The sequence below is a fragment of the Phragmites australis genome, chromosome 4, assembly GCF_958298935.1.
Source record: "Phragmites australis chromosome 4, lpPhrAust1.1, whole genome shotgun sequence".
NCBI lineage: Eukaryota > Viridiplantae > Streptophyta > Magnoliopsida > Poales > Poaceae > Phragmites > Phragmites australis.
The window spans coordinates 23,653,860-23,671,007 of record NC_084924.1 but is presented as its reverse complement, the minus strand read 5'-3'; the positions used below and the strand labels follow the sequence as shown (position 1 = coordinate 23,671,007).

General features: G+C 42.9%; 2 protein-coding genes across 11 annotated transcripts; both read right to left on the bottom strand.

Moving 5' to 3' along the window:
* Nucleotides 1-2,773: 2,773 nt before the first annotated feature.
* Nucleotides 2,774-6,489, bottom strand: LOC133915918 (pentatricopeptide repeat-containing protein At4g31850, chloroplastic). The gene has a single exon (XM_062359322.1). It carries the CDS (start codon nt 6,251-6,253, stop codon nt 2,978-2,980), a length of 3,276 nt encoding a protein of 1,091 aa, XP_062215306.1. The 5' UTR covers nt 6,254-6,489; the 3' UTR covers nt 2,774-2,977.
* Nucleotides 6,490-10,529: 4,040 nt separating this feature from the next.
* LOC133915916 (pentatricopeptide repeat-containing protein At4g21300-like) lies at nt 10,530-16,576 on the bottom strand. 10 transcript variants are annotated; one of them, XM_062359319.1, is made up of 5 exons: nt 16,288-16,576; nt 12,376-15,322; nt 11,721-11,810; nt 11,560-11,630; nt 10,530-10,785 (listed from the first exon to the last, which is right to left on the bottom strand). In XM_062359319.1, the coding sequence occupies exon 2, from the start codon at nt 15,225-15,227 to the stop codon at nt 12,813-12,815; it is 2,415 nt and encodes an 804-aa protein (XP_062215303.1). In that variant the 5' UTR covers nt 15,228-15,322; nt 16,288-16,576; the 3' UTR covers nt 10,530-10,785; nt 11,560-11,630; nt 11,721-11,810; nt 12,376-12,812. The 10 variants fall into 10 exon arrangements, with proteins under 10 accessions (XP_062215303.1, XP_062215298.1, XP_062215305.1 ...); XM_062359318.1 differs by lacking the exon at nt 10,530-10,785 and adding an exon at nt 10,842-11,312; XM_062359317.1 differs by lacking the exon at nt 10,530-10,785 and adding an exon at nt 10,842-11,309.
* Nucleotides 16,577-17,148: the final 572 nt, after the last annotated feature.

Sequence of the window (17,148 nt, the reverse complement as noted above, 5' to 3'; positions counted from 1 at the left end):
TGTGAGTGCCTGAGAGGGCTATGCCTAGATCCGGGATGGAGTTGGCAACCGGAGCTCTCCCAACTAGGCCAATAATTTGAGCGAAAAATATAGCTGGTTTTCATCCATAGTCTACTATATTACTTGATTATAGGGTTGCATGGCTTGATCCTCGCACAACGCGGTAAAAGGGGGCTTTTACCTGGTGGTTAACCACTAACCACTAGTTAGAGAACTAGTTGTCATCCTTAAAAGTCTGTTCTGCTCCTTCTTTTCCGCTCTGTCTCATTCCCATTTCTTATTTACCCACCTACACGCCAACCCTATCCAGTCGTGGCACCCTACCACCCGCATCTTCGCACGCTGGTCTTCTTCTCCACCTCATCCTTTACTCCGCCAAACCTTCAACTGCACCACCACCCAGAACAGACACCTCCATGGACCTAAAGCTCCAGATCCTTGCTAGTGGATGCAAAATCGAGAGGGGAAATGAAGAAATGGAATCGAAGAAGCACAAGTTTGTTTGATGGTTACTGGTGGCGTAATCGGCCACTCCCGTGGCAGAACAGGCACATCCCTAGGGAGTGGCGAACTACGGAGGTTGAAGCACCATTTTTTGTGAGGAACAGAGAGAACCAGGAAGAAAGCTGAGTTGAGGAAGAACGGTCATGGAAGGGAGAGAGGAGTTGCTTGTTTTTACTTTTGTTATGGTATCGAATGTAACAAGAGCTAGACCATTGCATCAACTTTTGCTAAGTTTTTCTGTGTACGTGGCACTCAGTTGGCTAGCTTAGCTCTTCCACCACAGGTCCTTATAGTTGTACATGTCCATTCACCTTTTATTTAACTTCCCAAATTTATCTGGTCACCCAAAGGAAGCCAAAGATTCTATGAAGATTCCTTTTAATACTTGGTGTAGTCAGGAACCAATAGACATATAGCTAATATTTTGGTGCCACTACCACATAAAATGTGTTCCCAGCGATGCTAGGCATTTTTCAGAGAAAATGGAATACATAACTTAAAATTCTAGAAAACCTCAAATATGTTTCAAGAAACACTGAAAAAATATTGAATCAATAAAATAAATGTTGTGGTAGCAAGTCCGTAAAAAATGATGAAATAAAAAAAATATTGTATCTACTTTTTTAGACAAAACGTTGGATCAATAAAAAATTGTTGGAAATCAAATATTGCAAAAAAATGAATATAAAAATAATGTAGTAAGGAAGAAAACATTGAACCAACATATCTTGCAAAAAAGAGTTGAATCAGCGAGTAAAAAATGTTCAATTATAAAAAGTATTGGATCTATATTCTTAGAAAAATCTTGAAGCAACATAACGGGCTGTACGCCATTGCGGGTATCGGCTATGCGCCGAAGGGAGGCGATGAAGAGGTCGACGGCTAGAGGTAGGTGACCAGTGGGTGAGGAAGGTGGGGAGCAGGGTGGCTGTGTGCGGCCTTCTACAATCAAGAGGAGGCGAGGCCAGCACCTCTAGTCCTTATCCTGTATCTGCTCCTCTAAAAAATTGGATTTTTGGTACAGGGTTCACAGTTTTGTCACTTTAAAAATTGGCTTTGTAGTGTTCCTACTTAAAATATTGCCTCTTTGATTTTCTCACCATTATGCAGTTCTGAAACAATGTTTGAGTGACATTACATACAATATAAATTACTGTAATGACAAGTAAATCAAAGGAATAATGTGTTAACTAATAATCTGCAAAGCCAATCTTTAAAGTGCCATAACCAGAGTGACAAAAATCCAAATTTCTTCCATCCCCTCCCCCTGTACCCGTTTTTGTGAAGATACATTGATATTTCAAACTCAGAAACTCATGGATGACAATATCTTGTCCCTAAAGAAAAGGAAAAGTTAGAATTTTTTTTTTGTAAATTCATATGGTACAAGAATTCTTAAATTGTTAGATTACCAACAGCTACACAATCAGTGAGGAACGTACTCACATCAGGTGGGCAGCAACTATGACTGAAGGCAAAATGATCAGATCTAACAAGCGAACAATAGGAGCTTCATTTCTGTAGAACAAATCGGCCCGATTTTTTTCATGTAAGCACAAATTGTCCCATAATTCCGGATCTAAGCACGCAACTAGAACATTTCCAATTATAAGCAAAACACCTGGGACTTGCAGGGTCCCGGACGCGACGGACTCTCAGCGCTCGTCAGGCCGTGCTGAAACGTTGCGCCCGCCATGCCGTGACCGCACGGCCAGCTCTGCTCTGGGGCGCCGGTCACGCCCATGCTCTACCTGACGGAGTGATGGGAGTGAGAGATGCTGCCCGCTGCATCTCCGTGCACAGGAAGTGGTCCATCCCCAACGTCTTGTACATGCCCCCGGGACTGCACAGGAACCATGCCCTCGTACCCCATCCTCACCAGCCTGAACCTGAGCCCACCATACTGCAAATCGCAAAAAACGCATCCTTCTTCTTGAGTGTGGGGTAGAGGTTCTCCTCGACGGTCTAGACATCTGGCGGGGCTCCTCGCTGCTGCCGAAAGGGAGCCAACCGGGGAGAGAAGGGCGAAGCTGGAGACCGGCGTCGGGTGCAGCGCGTCGGCACGATCTGAAGGGACCAACTGAAGGATATCTGCAAGAAAATATTGTTGTATGCCACCGTTATTCTGAAAGGGTGAAATAATAACGGCAAATGGATCAATCGATTAAACAACACCCAGCTTTTATCAATCTGTAGCTGTACTGCAGTGCAGGCCAATCTATTTCACGATGGGCATAGAAGAATTTGATGGGTGTTACTGCTTTCAATGTGTCGGTGAAAATGGAGCACATGGTCCCTTCAATTGTATATTACATAAACTTCTGCTAGCATGAGTGGAACATTAATTTAGAATAATACCAAGAATACCCTCAGATCTGTTGAACAAAGTATTGGCTACTATCTACAGTTGATCATTTTCCCACTATAGACAAAACTATACAGAAATAAGTACACGCTATAACTAACTTCTCAGTCACAATTGATTTGGAAGTTGCATGTAAGTGCTCGAATTAGGTCGGCACCCTCCAACAATCATCCGACCATAGGTAGCATATGCATTATCAGTACTGCCAGAAACATTGTAACCCCTGATAAGGGCATTATATGTGAAAACATTAGGCTTCCATCCTTTCATCAGTAGTTCTTCATACATCTTCCCAGCTTCAGCAGCCTTCCCTGCTTTTCCTAAGTAGAGAATTAGTGAATTGTATGTGTACAAGTTTGGGGTAATTCCTTTCTTCTTCATCTCATTGAAGAGGGAGACTGTTTCCTCTATTCTATCAGATTTTCCAAGGCCATCAATGAGCAAATTATAGGTGATAAGATCAGGATCAAGTCCTAATTCCATCAGTTGTCTAAAATAAGACAAACCATCATTTAATCTTCCAGCTGTGCAGAGGGTGCCGATAAGAACTGTATAGGATTTTATATCTGGGTTTATTCCTTGGTCGATCATCTTCTGAAAAAGCTGACAAACGTTTTCTGTGTTACCAGCTATTCGATGTCCATTCAGCAGAATATTGTAGATGGTGCAATTAGGTTTGCAACCATACTCTAGCATCTCATTAAAAAGACTTTCTGCATTTTCTATCTTTCCAGCTTTTAACAACCCATCGAGAAGAGGACCGTATGTACATGGTGTGGGAGAGAAGCCTTCGCTCATCAGATCATAATACAAGTCTATAGCCTGGTCCAATCTTTTTGATTTTACGAGACCAGAAATGATTGTGTTATAAGTAACATAAGTTGATTCAAATCCCTTGCGATGCATCTCCTCTTGGACTTTAAACATTTGCTCAATCCGCATTGACTTTCCCATGGCATCAAGAATCAAATTGTAAGTGAACTCATCTGGGCCACATCCGATTCTATTCATTTCAGCGAACAAGCCTTCAGCGATATCAATCAGGTTTTCATCCACAAGGCCACAGATAAGAGAATTATATGAGCCAGTTTTTAGTGAAACTCCAAAACTCTTAAACTTTAGGAAGAGTTCATGAGCTTCAAGAGTTTTCTTGTGCTTACAGAGGTGCCTAATCAATGGGCACAAAAAGAAATCATTTAGGAGAATTCCATTTGATGCTATGTTTTCGGCGAACTCAATTGACTTTCTTGTGCTAGCCTTCTTCAGTATCCCTTCCATTAGTGAATGGAACGAAGACCTATCCATATCACAATCGGGCTTAAGAATGTATTCCTTAACAGTATGGAGAGCTTCCTTCATCAATCCATTTTTCACAAAACTCGGGAGGACAGTACACAATGTTGCATAATCTGGAGCAAGAACCTTCTTCATTTGACAAAACATCCTGAATGCCTCTTTAAATCTGTCCTCTTTAACAAGGCCATACATGACAGTGTTGTAAGATGAAAGGTCAGGTATGCAACCTTTCGTAGTCATACTGTACAGCATATGTATTGCACGGTTCACCTCCCCATTTTTGCAGAGACAATCTAGAACTGTATTGTATGTAATTAAATTAGGTGGATAACTACTTGAGCTCATTTCTTCAAGCAGATGCATTACCTCCTTCACTTTACCTTCTCTTCCTAATCCTGACATAAGTGTGTTGTATGTACCATCAGTGGGCTTAATTTTCATTTCTTTTAGTTGATGGAAAAGTTGCCACGCTTCATTTCCCCTGCCTCCCTTGTAGAGCGTATCAATCAAAGAATTAACTGCAAGAACATCAGGAACACATCCAGTTTCCATCATATCAGAGAAAAACTTCACAGCTTCATCAGCCTTTGATGCCTTGCCGCAACATTTAATCATCATGGTGTAGGTGATAGTGTCTGGAGAAACTCCCATGGCTTTTAATTCATAGAAGACCCTTTTTGCCATTCCAAGTCTTCCAGATTTAGCAAGACTATACAAAACAGCATTACCAGCAACAACATCAGGAGCAATCCCTTTGCTCTTCATAAGCTCATATCTTTGAATTGCTTTCAGAGATTGGCCAGATTTACCATAGTAATTAATGAAAAGTACATGCGTGTAGCCATTTGGACTAGGACCATGAATATTCATATGGTTGAAGAGCTCCAGTGCACGGTCGAACATATTAGCTTTCAGAAACCCAGATATTAAGGAGTTATATGAGTACTGCTCAGGCAATATACCCTTTTGCTTCATCTCATCAAACACAGCTGAAGCTTCATTGACCCTCCCAACTTGGCATAATGCATCCACAACTGCAGTATAAGGAACAATATTGTCATTATACCCATCAGCTTCCATTGCATTCCAAATTTCTGTCACTGATTGCGAATCGCCACTGTCACCACACTTGTCTAAGAGAGTAATGTATGTGACACGATCAGGTTTTTGATCACTCGCTTTCATCTTCCAAAATACATCCTTGGCATCACTTAGCCGACCAGCATCACAGAGGACTTGTATAAGCACAGTATTTGTAACGACATCCGGCTTGCACCCGGCATCCTCCATTTTCCCAAGAATTTGATACGCCTCCTCAAATCTTCCAGCCTGCCCAAGAACCCGAATGCAGATGGTGTAGCTATACACATTTGGCTTCACGCCGCGAGCCTCCATCTCACCCAACAACCAGAGAACTGAATCGACATCTCTCCTCTTCGCGAACGCCACCATCAGCACGGAGTAGGTCCTCACACTCGGCGCAATACCGTCCTCTGCCACAGCCTTATAAACCTCCATTGCCTCCCTATCGAAGCCTGACTTGACGAGGAAGTAAATCAAGCCATTGTAGGTGAACGCGTTCAAGCAAATCCCCGCTTCTCTCATCACCGGCAAGGCCACAGGCGCGCTCCGGAGCCCGCCCTCGACACCCACGCCCCTGAAGATGGTGGCGAACGTGCAGACATTGGTCTTGACGATCTGCCTCTGCATTAGGTCGAACACCTGCGCCATGTCCCCGACCCGGCCGTGGGCGCGCATCAGCTCCAGCATGTAGTTGCACGACTCCGTGGTGTGGACGAGCGTGGGCTGCCGCGCCGCCGTCTTGAAGAGCTCCAGAGCCTCGGCGGGACCGGCCGCCGACCTGAGCATGTGGACGACGCTCTCCGTGCCCGCCCCTCGCCGCTCGTGGCGGGGCGGCGCGGGCGGGCCCAGCTGGCGGCAGCCGGCGCGGCCGCCTCGCCGCCGCTTGGGTGGGGTCACCAAGAGTCCTCCAGGGGACGAGGCTCCCATGTTCCGGTGCCTTGGGGTCCTCGGCGGCGCTGCTCGCGTGGCGCCGCCGCTTAGGACACCCGAGCAGCAGAGCTCCATGGCTCCCGCGCGCCGTTCCTGATGGCGACAGAGCACCACCTAAATTTTTTCCGAGAAATGTGAGAGCGCAAATCGCCGCGATATGCTCTCGGAGTCGCTCCGGTGGTGGCGGAAGGAAACGGAGGTTGGGTTCTTGACTGGGTTGGGGATAATGAGCTGTGTCCGCCGTCCGTCCCTGAGCCCTCTCTAGGCTCAGGATGCAGGGTTTATGCCATCCTGGAGCTGTGGACGATAAGAGGCGACTGATGATCAAAGGCAACGAAATCACCGTGGGTCCATGGGCTAACACATTCTCACGAAAGGGCAAAAACGTCCAAGAAAATTAGGAAATTGATTTGCGGGATACGCAAACAAACCTTTTCCAGCAAAACAGAAAGAAAATTTGCAAATACCGCCCACTTGCAAAATACCCTTTATAAGTAAAAGAGCTACGGCTACCACCCTACAAGTATAATCTCGTTACAAATACCCTTCTACAAGTAAAAGAGTTGTATTTACTCTCATTGAGACTCTTGCTTGGTGCTATATCGACAAATTGCCATGATGTGAACTCAACCGTTACACGTATGCAACAACATAGAAAGGAGTAGACAAAGGATTGTTTAACTACATTTTAGGACCCATGAGACTTTTCTGATTTTAGGAAAAAATTGTAATAACACATCTCATACAATAGACTTTAGTGTGCAGTTATACCATTCTCTGCCTCACCTTTTCATGTTGGCAGGCTATATATATTGGCATAGCATCAAGTTAGAGGGGATTTGCACCAGAATTAAACTTGTGGTGCGGTAAATGTAATTATTTTACCTGCAAGGGTATTTGCAATTTAAGGTGACTTATAGAATGGTATTTGTATTTTTTTTCTAGAAGAAAATCTTACGAATAAATTATCTGGCATTGACACTTCCTCTAAATAGAGCCATCAAGAGGTGAAAAGAGCCCCAAATAAGTTCTCTTAGTAATTGAAGCCTCAGCTGCATTCAAAACTTAAGAGGACAAATATTCTCCCCGATAATTGTTAATATCCCCATGGATTTGGTTGCTACTATTGATGAGGATTCAGGACAGGTAATCCTCTTGCTTTTTGTTTGTCTACTTTTTTTTTTCTTTTTGATCATCAGAGTCTGATTTTAGTATTGGATCAGGAAGATTGGCGGTGCAACCATCATTCGAACCGGTCCTCTTAACTTGGCCGACACAAGGGCTCTCATGCTTTACAACGAAATTTTGAGTTAGCATTAGGGTGTCCACACTAGAGGCCTTGTAGGATTGCTTTCCTCCTCACTCTCACCGTGGAATGATTTGTCGTTCTTTTGCATTGGATTTTGATTAGATCAATAATTAATTTTTCTTATGTTTTTAGAAACAATTATTATTTCTTATGTTTGCACTCTCACCCCAGTGCCTTGAATGAAGAGCAACCTAAGGATGAGTGGTGACTAGTGTTGTATTAGAACTTAGCACAACACAACTGAGGAACATCTCCAAATATTAATTGATACGCTCTATTTAAGGATGGTATGATGTGCTAATGAAGTTTAGTGTCCATTAATCTAAACAATTCTTGCTAAAATTGACTTGTGAAGTTTTTGTTTGGTCTGACATAATTGTTTGGGGAACACCATGGATCTTGATTATTTGATTAAAAATAGTTTTGCTACTTGTTGTGTTAAAAAAGGGTGTTGCAAGGGTAAGAAATGTGCATACTTGGTAAAACGATCAACCACTACTAAGATCACTGAGTACCCTTCAGACTTAGGTAAGCCTTCTACGAAGTCCATTGATAGGTCCTTTCAAGCACTATCACGCACATGCGTGGTTGTAAGACATGGGGTTTTGCAGTATTCATGCTTTCCTTGTTGGCACATTTTGCATTGCTTCACATAGCTTTCAACATCAATTTTTAGTCTTGTCCATATGAATAATTTCTTGAGCCTTTGATATGTTGATTGTGTGCCAGAATGTCCACCTACTGTTGATGCATGGAGGCAGCAATTATCTTAGTCTGCAATGCAGTATGAGCCCCAATTCATATTTTACCATATTTTTTTTATTAGGCCTGCTTCTAAAGCGATTCCTTGATCATTAGGTGAAACAAGAGATAGTTCAATGAGCAATTTGAGAGCATTTGAATCATTGTGGTATGAGTTAGTGACCTCCTCTATCCACTTTGGTTGACACCCTGAAATTGCTTGAAGCTCAAATAAATGCCCCATTTTAGATGGTGCATCAGCTGCTTTGTTTTTCATCCCTTTTTTTACTGAAAGTTGAACTGAAGGCCCATCAACTTAGTCATAGCTTTCTTTTTTAGATTAGTTGTGAGTTGTTGATCATTGAGGTGGGTTCTTGTGGTCTGTTTTTATGGTGAAAGGTCCATCCTCTCATAAGGTAAGATCTCCACTTATCAACAATCATCATAATTGCAATGAATTCCTTTTTCATAAGTTGATAATTTTTAGTTTGTAAGTCCTAAGCCTTTATTGGAATTAGCCGATGGTTGGCTACCTTGAGTTAGAATAGCACCAATACCAGTGTCAAATGCATTAGTTTTCAATTCAAATTGCTTTTGTAAATTCGGTATTGCTAGTACTGGTGTGTAACACTAGCGATGAGGTGGCGGTCCCTGGATAGGAAGTAAGAGAGTTCTAGAAGAGGAGCAGAGGAAGCTTTTACTTTTCGTTTTTTTAATCGTTCACGGTAATAGTACAACACTTTCAATCCCCACACCTACACATGCTAACAAACTGGGCCCACACACTCGGGTATCCAATGGAACACACACCCGTGAAGCTCCTCTGCTTGTTCCCGCCTCGGTTTGTCAGACACCACTCATGATGTACTTGTCGAAGCCGCTTTCTATTGCTGGTCTGCCTGGACACCAGCTATGACATGTCATTAGGTCAACACACTTGCACACACAAATGTTTGTTCTCAATCCATCATCAACACTCCCTATTATCTTCCGATTCTTACAAAACAATTAACATGGGTAGTTTCTTTCTCTCTTTTGAACACGAAGTCATGGATCAACCTATAAATCTCATGACTTGCTCAGAGTTTCAAACTGCATATACTTGTATTCCAGAGCCGGATATGCTGACATGGAATGGATGTAGGAAGAACAGAGCCTCTACACAAACATATAATTAGGTGTTTTTCTTTTGTTACCAATGGCCCCTGATATTGGGGGCTTGGAGCCCATTGCACAACAGGGAGTCCCCAAATGTTTTGTGAATAATTTCGTATCCCTGGATGAATGCATGTCTAATATTCATATCAGCTGTTGCAACCTTCCACTCTATCACTTATCGGTTCCTCTCACAACGTCGGTTTGGCGAGGGCAACGCTCATCACTAGAATGGGCTATGGCGGAGCTCATCATGAATCCACACGCAATGAGGACCGAGCGATAGCTCGGTTGGTTTTGTTCCGGTTACAGGAATGGGCTGGTCGGGAGTTTGATCCTGGAATTAGCTCCCGAGTCTCACGAGAGCGGGGAGCCATTCTTTTCGGGATACACACACGTGCACGCATAGCGACTTTCCGTATGTAGCGTGTGTGTTTAAACATGCACGTTTGTACATGCCTTGAGAGTGTGTGTGGTGTGAGTGAGTTGTATATGTTCTGATTTGTACCCCTCTAAAAAAAGGAATCAACATGCAATGGCAAGGGCAACGCTCAAAGTTGGACAAATACTAGGCCAGTGTAGAGTTATGATAACCGGCGCAGACCTTGGCTGGAGAGTTCAAGCCAGAAAGGTTCGAGAATAGCAAACTGGATCACAAGGGGAGACACTTTTTCATCTCCTTCGGAGCTGGACGTAGGCAATGTTCAGGAGCTTTATTTGCAACCACGACTATTGAGCTCACACTGGCGAATCTCCTGTACCACTTTGATTGGGCACTTCCAGATGGCGCAGAGCCGAGGACGCTAGACATGAGGGGGGTGTTCGGGATCACTGTGCACCGGAGATCCAACCGCTGTCTGCAGGCAGCCTAGCATAGTACTCATGTAGAGTAGACATTGACCTTGCCACTGGCATACACCCTAAAACACTTGGATCGACATAACAAATGTCATATTGGTTCCTAACACATGGCAACCTCTTGTTAGTACTTCTGTACTTCTACTACTCCAATCCAGGGCTTCACACAGTTGCTCCATTTATAATTTGGGAGCGGTGCTCCTTGGAAGAACAATTCAGGTGCGACGCATACCATTAGATTTGAAAACAGAGCTACAAGAAACATGTTGACTTGAAAACAGAGTATTAGAAACTATCTGAAATGCCGCCCGGTGGATACAAAGATGTCGCTGCCGGGGAGGGTCTAATCAGCCCTCGAGGTTACATCGCTAATAAAACACAAAATTAAAGGATAAATAATGTTTAATATTATCATTTCTCACGTGTGACGGATACCATGTTCTAATTTTTGAAACATGTATTTGATATACAAAAGCAGTTAACGGGCAGACCTTTTAAAGTAGAAAATTACTGCACATGATCATTTTTGTCTCTATTGCAAGACCTGTAACAATGGTACACACAGAGCCACAATCAAAACATTTAATAATGCTTCTTGACCATAATATGAAACATATGACTCATATGTCCTTGAACATTTTTTTTCCATGCAACCCTCCCAAGTAATCAGGATACCAATCCTGCTAATAATTTTCTCGTTATATGCCCCCTATGTTCCTTCAATGCATTTGAAGAAAAGAAATAAGAAATGAGGGATTTGCAATTCTCACCACGATAGCAGCTACACAACTTTTCTACAGGTTGCAAGTTTAGGCCACTCCCCTCATATTCCAAATTGCACAGGAAAAGAATCCAAGATACAAGCTACTAATTTTTATCACCATCTCTAGCAAGGTGAAAATTTAGGACAGTACTCAACCAAAAAAAAAGACTAACATTCTTTTCCATTCAGTTGACACCAGGTGGCACTCAAATACAATTTCAGGAAAATAGCAAAAAATAGTGCAAAAACTGTAATGGCATACTTAAGCTCAGAACAGGTTACATGCAGAAGTGAATTTGCTGCCCCTGCTACATCAGGAGAAAATAGAGCAGTTAAACATGTAGCTCCAACGTCAGATAGAATGTTGCATGCAATCTCTGAAACACTACAAAACATCTTAAACAAATGACTGTTGGGAGGGTTGCAACATCTTAAATGGAAATGGAAAAGTCAAAAGCAATTTCTGAAACACTACAAAACATGAATACTTCTTATATGGAAACATGGAAACAAAACGAAATTTAAAAGCAAATGACTGTTCCCTTTGTCTCTTACCTTCATTCGGATCTGCATCCAGTGGATGCGCATACTTGTGGGAGTCTCATTGTCATTGTTTATACTGACACCTATTTGTGAGTGGATAATATGACATCAGGAGCAATAGACATAGCTGCATAAAATACAGGACAAAGTTCAGTTCTTCCATAGTATTTAACCATTAGTTGGGGCGTTCGTTAGGTCTTTAAATGGGGTGTGCCCCCCACTTTGATACGAAGATGCAGCTGATTGATGCGCCATCTGCGAATCTGATAAGAAGGTTGTGGCATACCATCAGGTGTAAATAATTGTGGGTAAAGGAGGTGAAGGTGTAAATATGACAAAATTACCGAAGTAGCTCATCTTGCCACCATCACAATTAGTTATTGAAGTGATGGATTAGCATTTCAAAGAACTGATACTGGGTACATTATATAGTAATTGAATTTTTCGAACTAATCACTTCAATTATTTTAAACTTTGGACACCTGATATTTAACAATGCTTTCAACAAGCTGGCTTATTAGCATTTTTTTTTTCTCAGTTAGAAGTTGCAAACTACTACTCCTAACCAGAGAAACTAAATTGACAACATTGATACTTTAACAAATAAGAGAAATAGGTCTACTTAGCATTTGAAACAGGCCTAATTGGATTAGCTTGTTGACATCTCTACTACTTTAGCAACTCAAAATTGAAAAAACATGTGCACTCAGAATTTCAACAAATATGGCACCTAAAAGATCTGGAAAAACATTTCAGGTGCAAAGAATACCATTATATCTGAAAATGGAGCTAAAAAACATGTTGATTTGAACACAGTATAGAAACTACCGAGAAACACCATCAGTGGATCCTTCTCCGGGACGCGGTGTATACAAAGATGTCGCTGTCGGGGTGGTCGATGCAGCCCTCGAGGTTATAGATAGCAGGCGACTCGAAGTGGTCAGCGAGGGGCTGAGGGGTTGGTGATGCAGTGGATGCAGTGGATTAGAAGCCCACCTGGTCACCAACGACAGCGCTGGGCCAGCCGGGGAGGAGGAGCGATGGCTGCACCAGCTTGGCATGAGAAGCGGAGGCAGAGATCTTCAGCTGCACTTCAGTTGCAGAGATGCCTCAAACGATGTATTCAAGCACACAACAGTGATCCATCTTCTAAGTGAAACTGATCTGAGTGGTACGTTTTGTTCTCCATTTCACTAGAAGAATTGTATACAGTGCAAAAACAACATGCCTTACTGATAAAGGCTGAAATAGGAGGATAAAACATACTACTTGATAGCTTGCTCCACTGTTTCAATCAAACTAGAACCAGGGAGTTTTCTCAACCCACTTTCTTTAGCTCTAGTCCTTAGATTAGCTGATTCACTCCATTGTCCTTTCTGAGCATACATTTCTGAAATCAAAGCATAAGTACCTGGGTTCTGTTGTTCAAGCTCAAGGAGCTCTTTGCCAATAATCTGTCCAAGAATTGTGTTTCCATGAGTTCTGCATGCAGAAAGTAAAGCACAAAATGCACTGGATTTATCTTTTAAGATAGATAACTTTATAAACCTGTATCCTTCTTCTAGCTGTCCTGCCCGGCCCAATAAATCAACAATGCAACCATAATGCTCTTCCTGTGGGGGAACTGAATAAACTAAACTCATTGACTGAAAAATACACCACCCCTCCTTAACTAGACCAGCATGACTGCAAGCAGAAAGCACTGAAGAAAATGTTAACTCATCAGGCTTAATGTTTTCCTCTTCCATTTTCTTATACATTTCAAGCACCTTAATGTATAATCCATGCATCCCATAAGCACTGATCATCGTATTCCATGAATCCAGGTCTCTGTGTTCCAAACTAAAGAACAAAGCTTCTGACAAATCCAACTTTCCACATTTTGCGTATGAAGTCATCAAAGAATTTGTGATCTTTGTATCTTTCTCCAACAAGGCACGAGAGACAAAACCATGAATTTGTTTTATACCTTTCAGATGTCCAATCTCAGAAACAGCCTGTAGTGCAGTTATAAGAGTGACAGAATCAAGTTTCTCTCCATGTTGCTGCATCAATTGACATAGTCGAACCACTTCATCTTTATGTCCACAGAATAAGCATCCCATCATCATGGCCGTCCATGAAACCAAATTTTTCTTTTCCAGTGAGTCAAATACAGTGCTTGCTGCTGCAATCTTTCCACAACTGGAATACATATGTATAATTTGGTTTGCAATGTCCACATCTGAACAGAAGCCATGTCTAATGGAAAATCCGTGAATCCACCTCCCTCTAGCAAAATCTCTTTGATCAGCAAAAGCGGCAAGCAGACTAAGAACAGTCACGGAATTTGGTGAGACAGATTCTGCAATCATTTCTTTGAATAATGTAATGGCATCATTGGCCATGCCATGATGGAGAAAACCATAGATCATCGTGTTATAGGAGACAGCATCTTTAACCATCAGTCGATCAAAGAGATGCCTGGATCTCAAAATTCTAGTGCATTTGGAGTATACCTCAATAAGAGCTGTGGCCAAAACTACATCCAGAGGAATATATCTTCTTGTTAGGTAGGCATGAACACTAGCAGCATAGCCATAATAGCATAACTCAGAACAAGCAGAAAGCACATTTGCATAGGTTACTGAATCTGGAATTACTTTATGCTCATGTAGCATGACAGAAAAACAGATGATTGCATTTGCACTCTGTCCAGTCCGAGCAAGACCAGCAAGCATAGCATTCCAGGAAGCCACAGTTCCTTCAGAATTATTCAAGACAGCAGATGCTAATTGGTAAGCTCCACATCGAGTATACATGTCAACAAGGCTGGTCTCCAGAATTTCATCTGAGACACCAATTCCTCTCCTAATGGAATAGCAATGGACTGATTTACCTTCTCTAATTGCTCCCAAATTCCCAGCAACCTGCAGCAAGCTAACCAAAGTCACACGGTTTACTCCCAAGTTGTTCCACAGCATGTCACTGGCAATTTCAAATGCATTCCATGAAATTGAATCCATAACTTCAGAATAGCCACTGATCATCGACGTGTAAGCAACAATATCCTTGCCCAGGATCTCTCCAAACGCCTTCTGTGAATCATCCATCCTGCCAAGCTTAGAGTATAAACCAACGAGGGAAGAACCAACAAATTTATCCCCACTGAGGCCAAGCTTCAGTGAGTCTGCATGCATTCCTTTGCCCAATAACAAATTCTGAAGCTCAGTGCAGCTTTTCAAGCCAAAAGTAATTGTTTTCCCATCCATACAAATCTTATGCAACTTCAATCCCTTGTACAAAATAATAACTTCCTCTTGATAACCAGCTCTGAAATAATCAACCATGGACGAATTCCACATGGCAAGATCCTTATTTAAAATCCCCTGGAAAACAAATCTTGTGTTCGGTAGGAAACCTAAATTGGCATAACAGTTCAGGATCTTAAAGCCAAGAATAGCATCCCTGCCAAGTCCGAGTGTAAAAACGCGAGCGTGGAGCTTCTTCACAGACCTCACATCTGCACAGGTTTGGAACAACAGAGCAAGCTTGTCAATGCCACATAGCCTACTCGATCCAGAATTTCTGCCAGCGATAGATCCCGACAACCTCCTGAACGGATTCAGCACTGCAATCTTATTGATGTTTGCATCAACATTCCTGGCTAGATCTCCTAGAATCATTGGTAGTATCCCCATGGTTGCACAGACAAGAAAACAAGTAACAACTAATTGGCCTCGAATTGGACAGCATGATATGGTTTATGCTGCAGCTCCAAGGATAGAGCATTCACCTGAACACAATCAGCAACAGAACAGTGAAATTTAGCGAACTGAAATAGGACAGCATAATACTGATATCAAACTGCAACAAAAAAATAAGCAAAAACCAAAGTACAGGACCAAATCAATCAGCTGGCTCAGCTAAGGCTATATACCAGCAAGGATACAGGTGAGGCTACGTTACCCCAAAAGTCCAACGAGACCACTACTGGAGAGGGCGAGAAGGAGGCAGATGGGGACTAGCCTGGCGAGAAGGTAGTGCAGGGGGAGGGAGATGCGGTCGGCCAGCTGACCACGGGAATGATCAAGGAGGCAGCATAGCGACAGCAGGTGTGTTTTTTACTAGTAGGAAATAGAATGTCATGCTACCATGGAATCGGGTGATACAGTTCTTAATTTTATTAATTTGTGTAACTGACTTATTCCACGACAAATCTGAAATCTCTTGATTTGGAATTGAGGATGTGTTTTTGTTTCTTCTTATCTCTTGGTGAAGTTGCAAAATCTGCACAAGTCCCTCTCCGCGTTTCACGTATGGTTACACGACATAACACCAAACAACAGGATGATTTTGAATTTTGGTCTAAGATTTAACTACAAGTATACTGTATACAAGATAGTGAAATTGTAAATGGTATAGGTGGTACGAATGGCCTTAGTTTTCCCTTAATTGACTTGTCATTAAGGCAAATTAACACATAAGTTCAATTTTGTTTGCTCATCTATATTTTTCAGAACTGTTTGCTCATCTATATTTAAAAAAGAAGAAGAAAAAGGACCACTTCGTTCGCCAGACAGAAAGGACAGTTAATCCTACCGATTGTTGTGCATCAATTATCAGCAGTATGTTGAGCATAGAACATTGGACAGCTGAATCCTTGTAAGTTGTAACTATATTTTTGCTAAACTGTACGTGTTACTAGGCCATTCCAATCCTCTATGAGACACAAAATGCTCAATGCAGCGGTGTGGTTACCTGAGAAGCAAGAGGATGTGGAAACGGACTCGCAGCGAGGCGGTGACGCGCGTGGGGGAGAGACCGGCGTGTGGAGGCCGAACCCTGGCGAGGCGGACCGAACCATACCGGCTGGCAGGGGGCTTGCAGTGGTGCAGTCCGGGAGGGCGGGGCGGAGCACGGGGTCTGGAGGCGGTTATCGGAAGCTGCCTCTCGGCGCCGGCGCGGGTGGGAGTCGGAGGCGGCGTCGCGCACGGGAAGCTCCTCTCCTGCGGCGGCTGGCTGGGGACACAGGCAGGCCTGGTAATGGGCCAAGGCCCAGCCCCATAAGTCCGAGAGGGGGGCCAATCCCTACCCTGCCCCTCACTAGCTAGCTGGTTGGTTGGATCGGACCCAATCCTAAATTCCTAACCCTACCCATTCTAGATGAGATCTGTTACAAACCATGTGATCAAAGAAACGCTCATGGCGGTTGCTCCTTATCCATTGGGAAGTGATGCCTATTCATTATATATATATCGAAATTTCTCTTTCGCGCGTGATCACACGCGCCCGAAGTCATAGACGACGGGCTTTGCCATGACCCGTGGGCTGTCGGGCCGTGCAGTCATATGCAGGCAGAGGCAGGGGGAGAGGACGTGTGAGGGAAGAAAATTTTATAAAACTTTCATATGAAAGACCCTCGTGAGATTCCGATCTACATTGTTTATTTTCTGATTCAATGGTTAGTCTGTCTGCAGGAGAGAGCAAGAAACATATGTCACGTAAGAAGAACGGGTCTTTCGAAAGGTTAGATCTTATAAATTTTTTTTCCGATGCGAGAGACCCAGGTGGGGCACTGGAGCCCAGCGTACTTTTTTTTAACAAAAGTTTGTGCTAGAA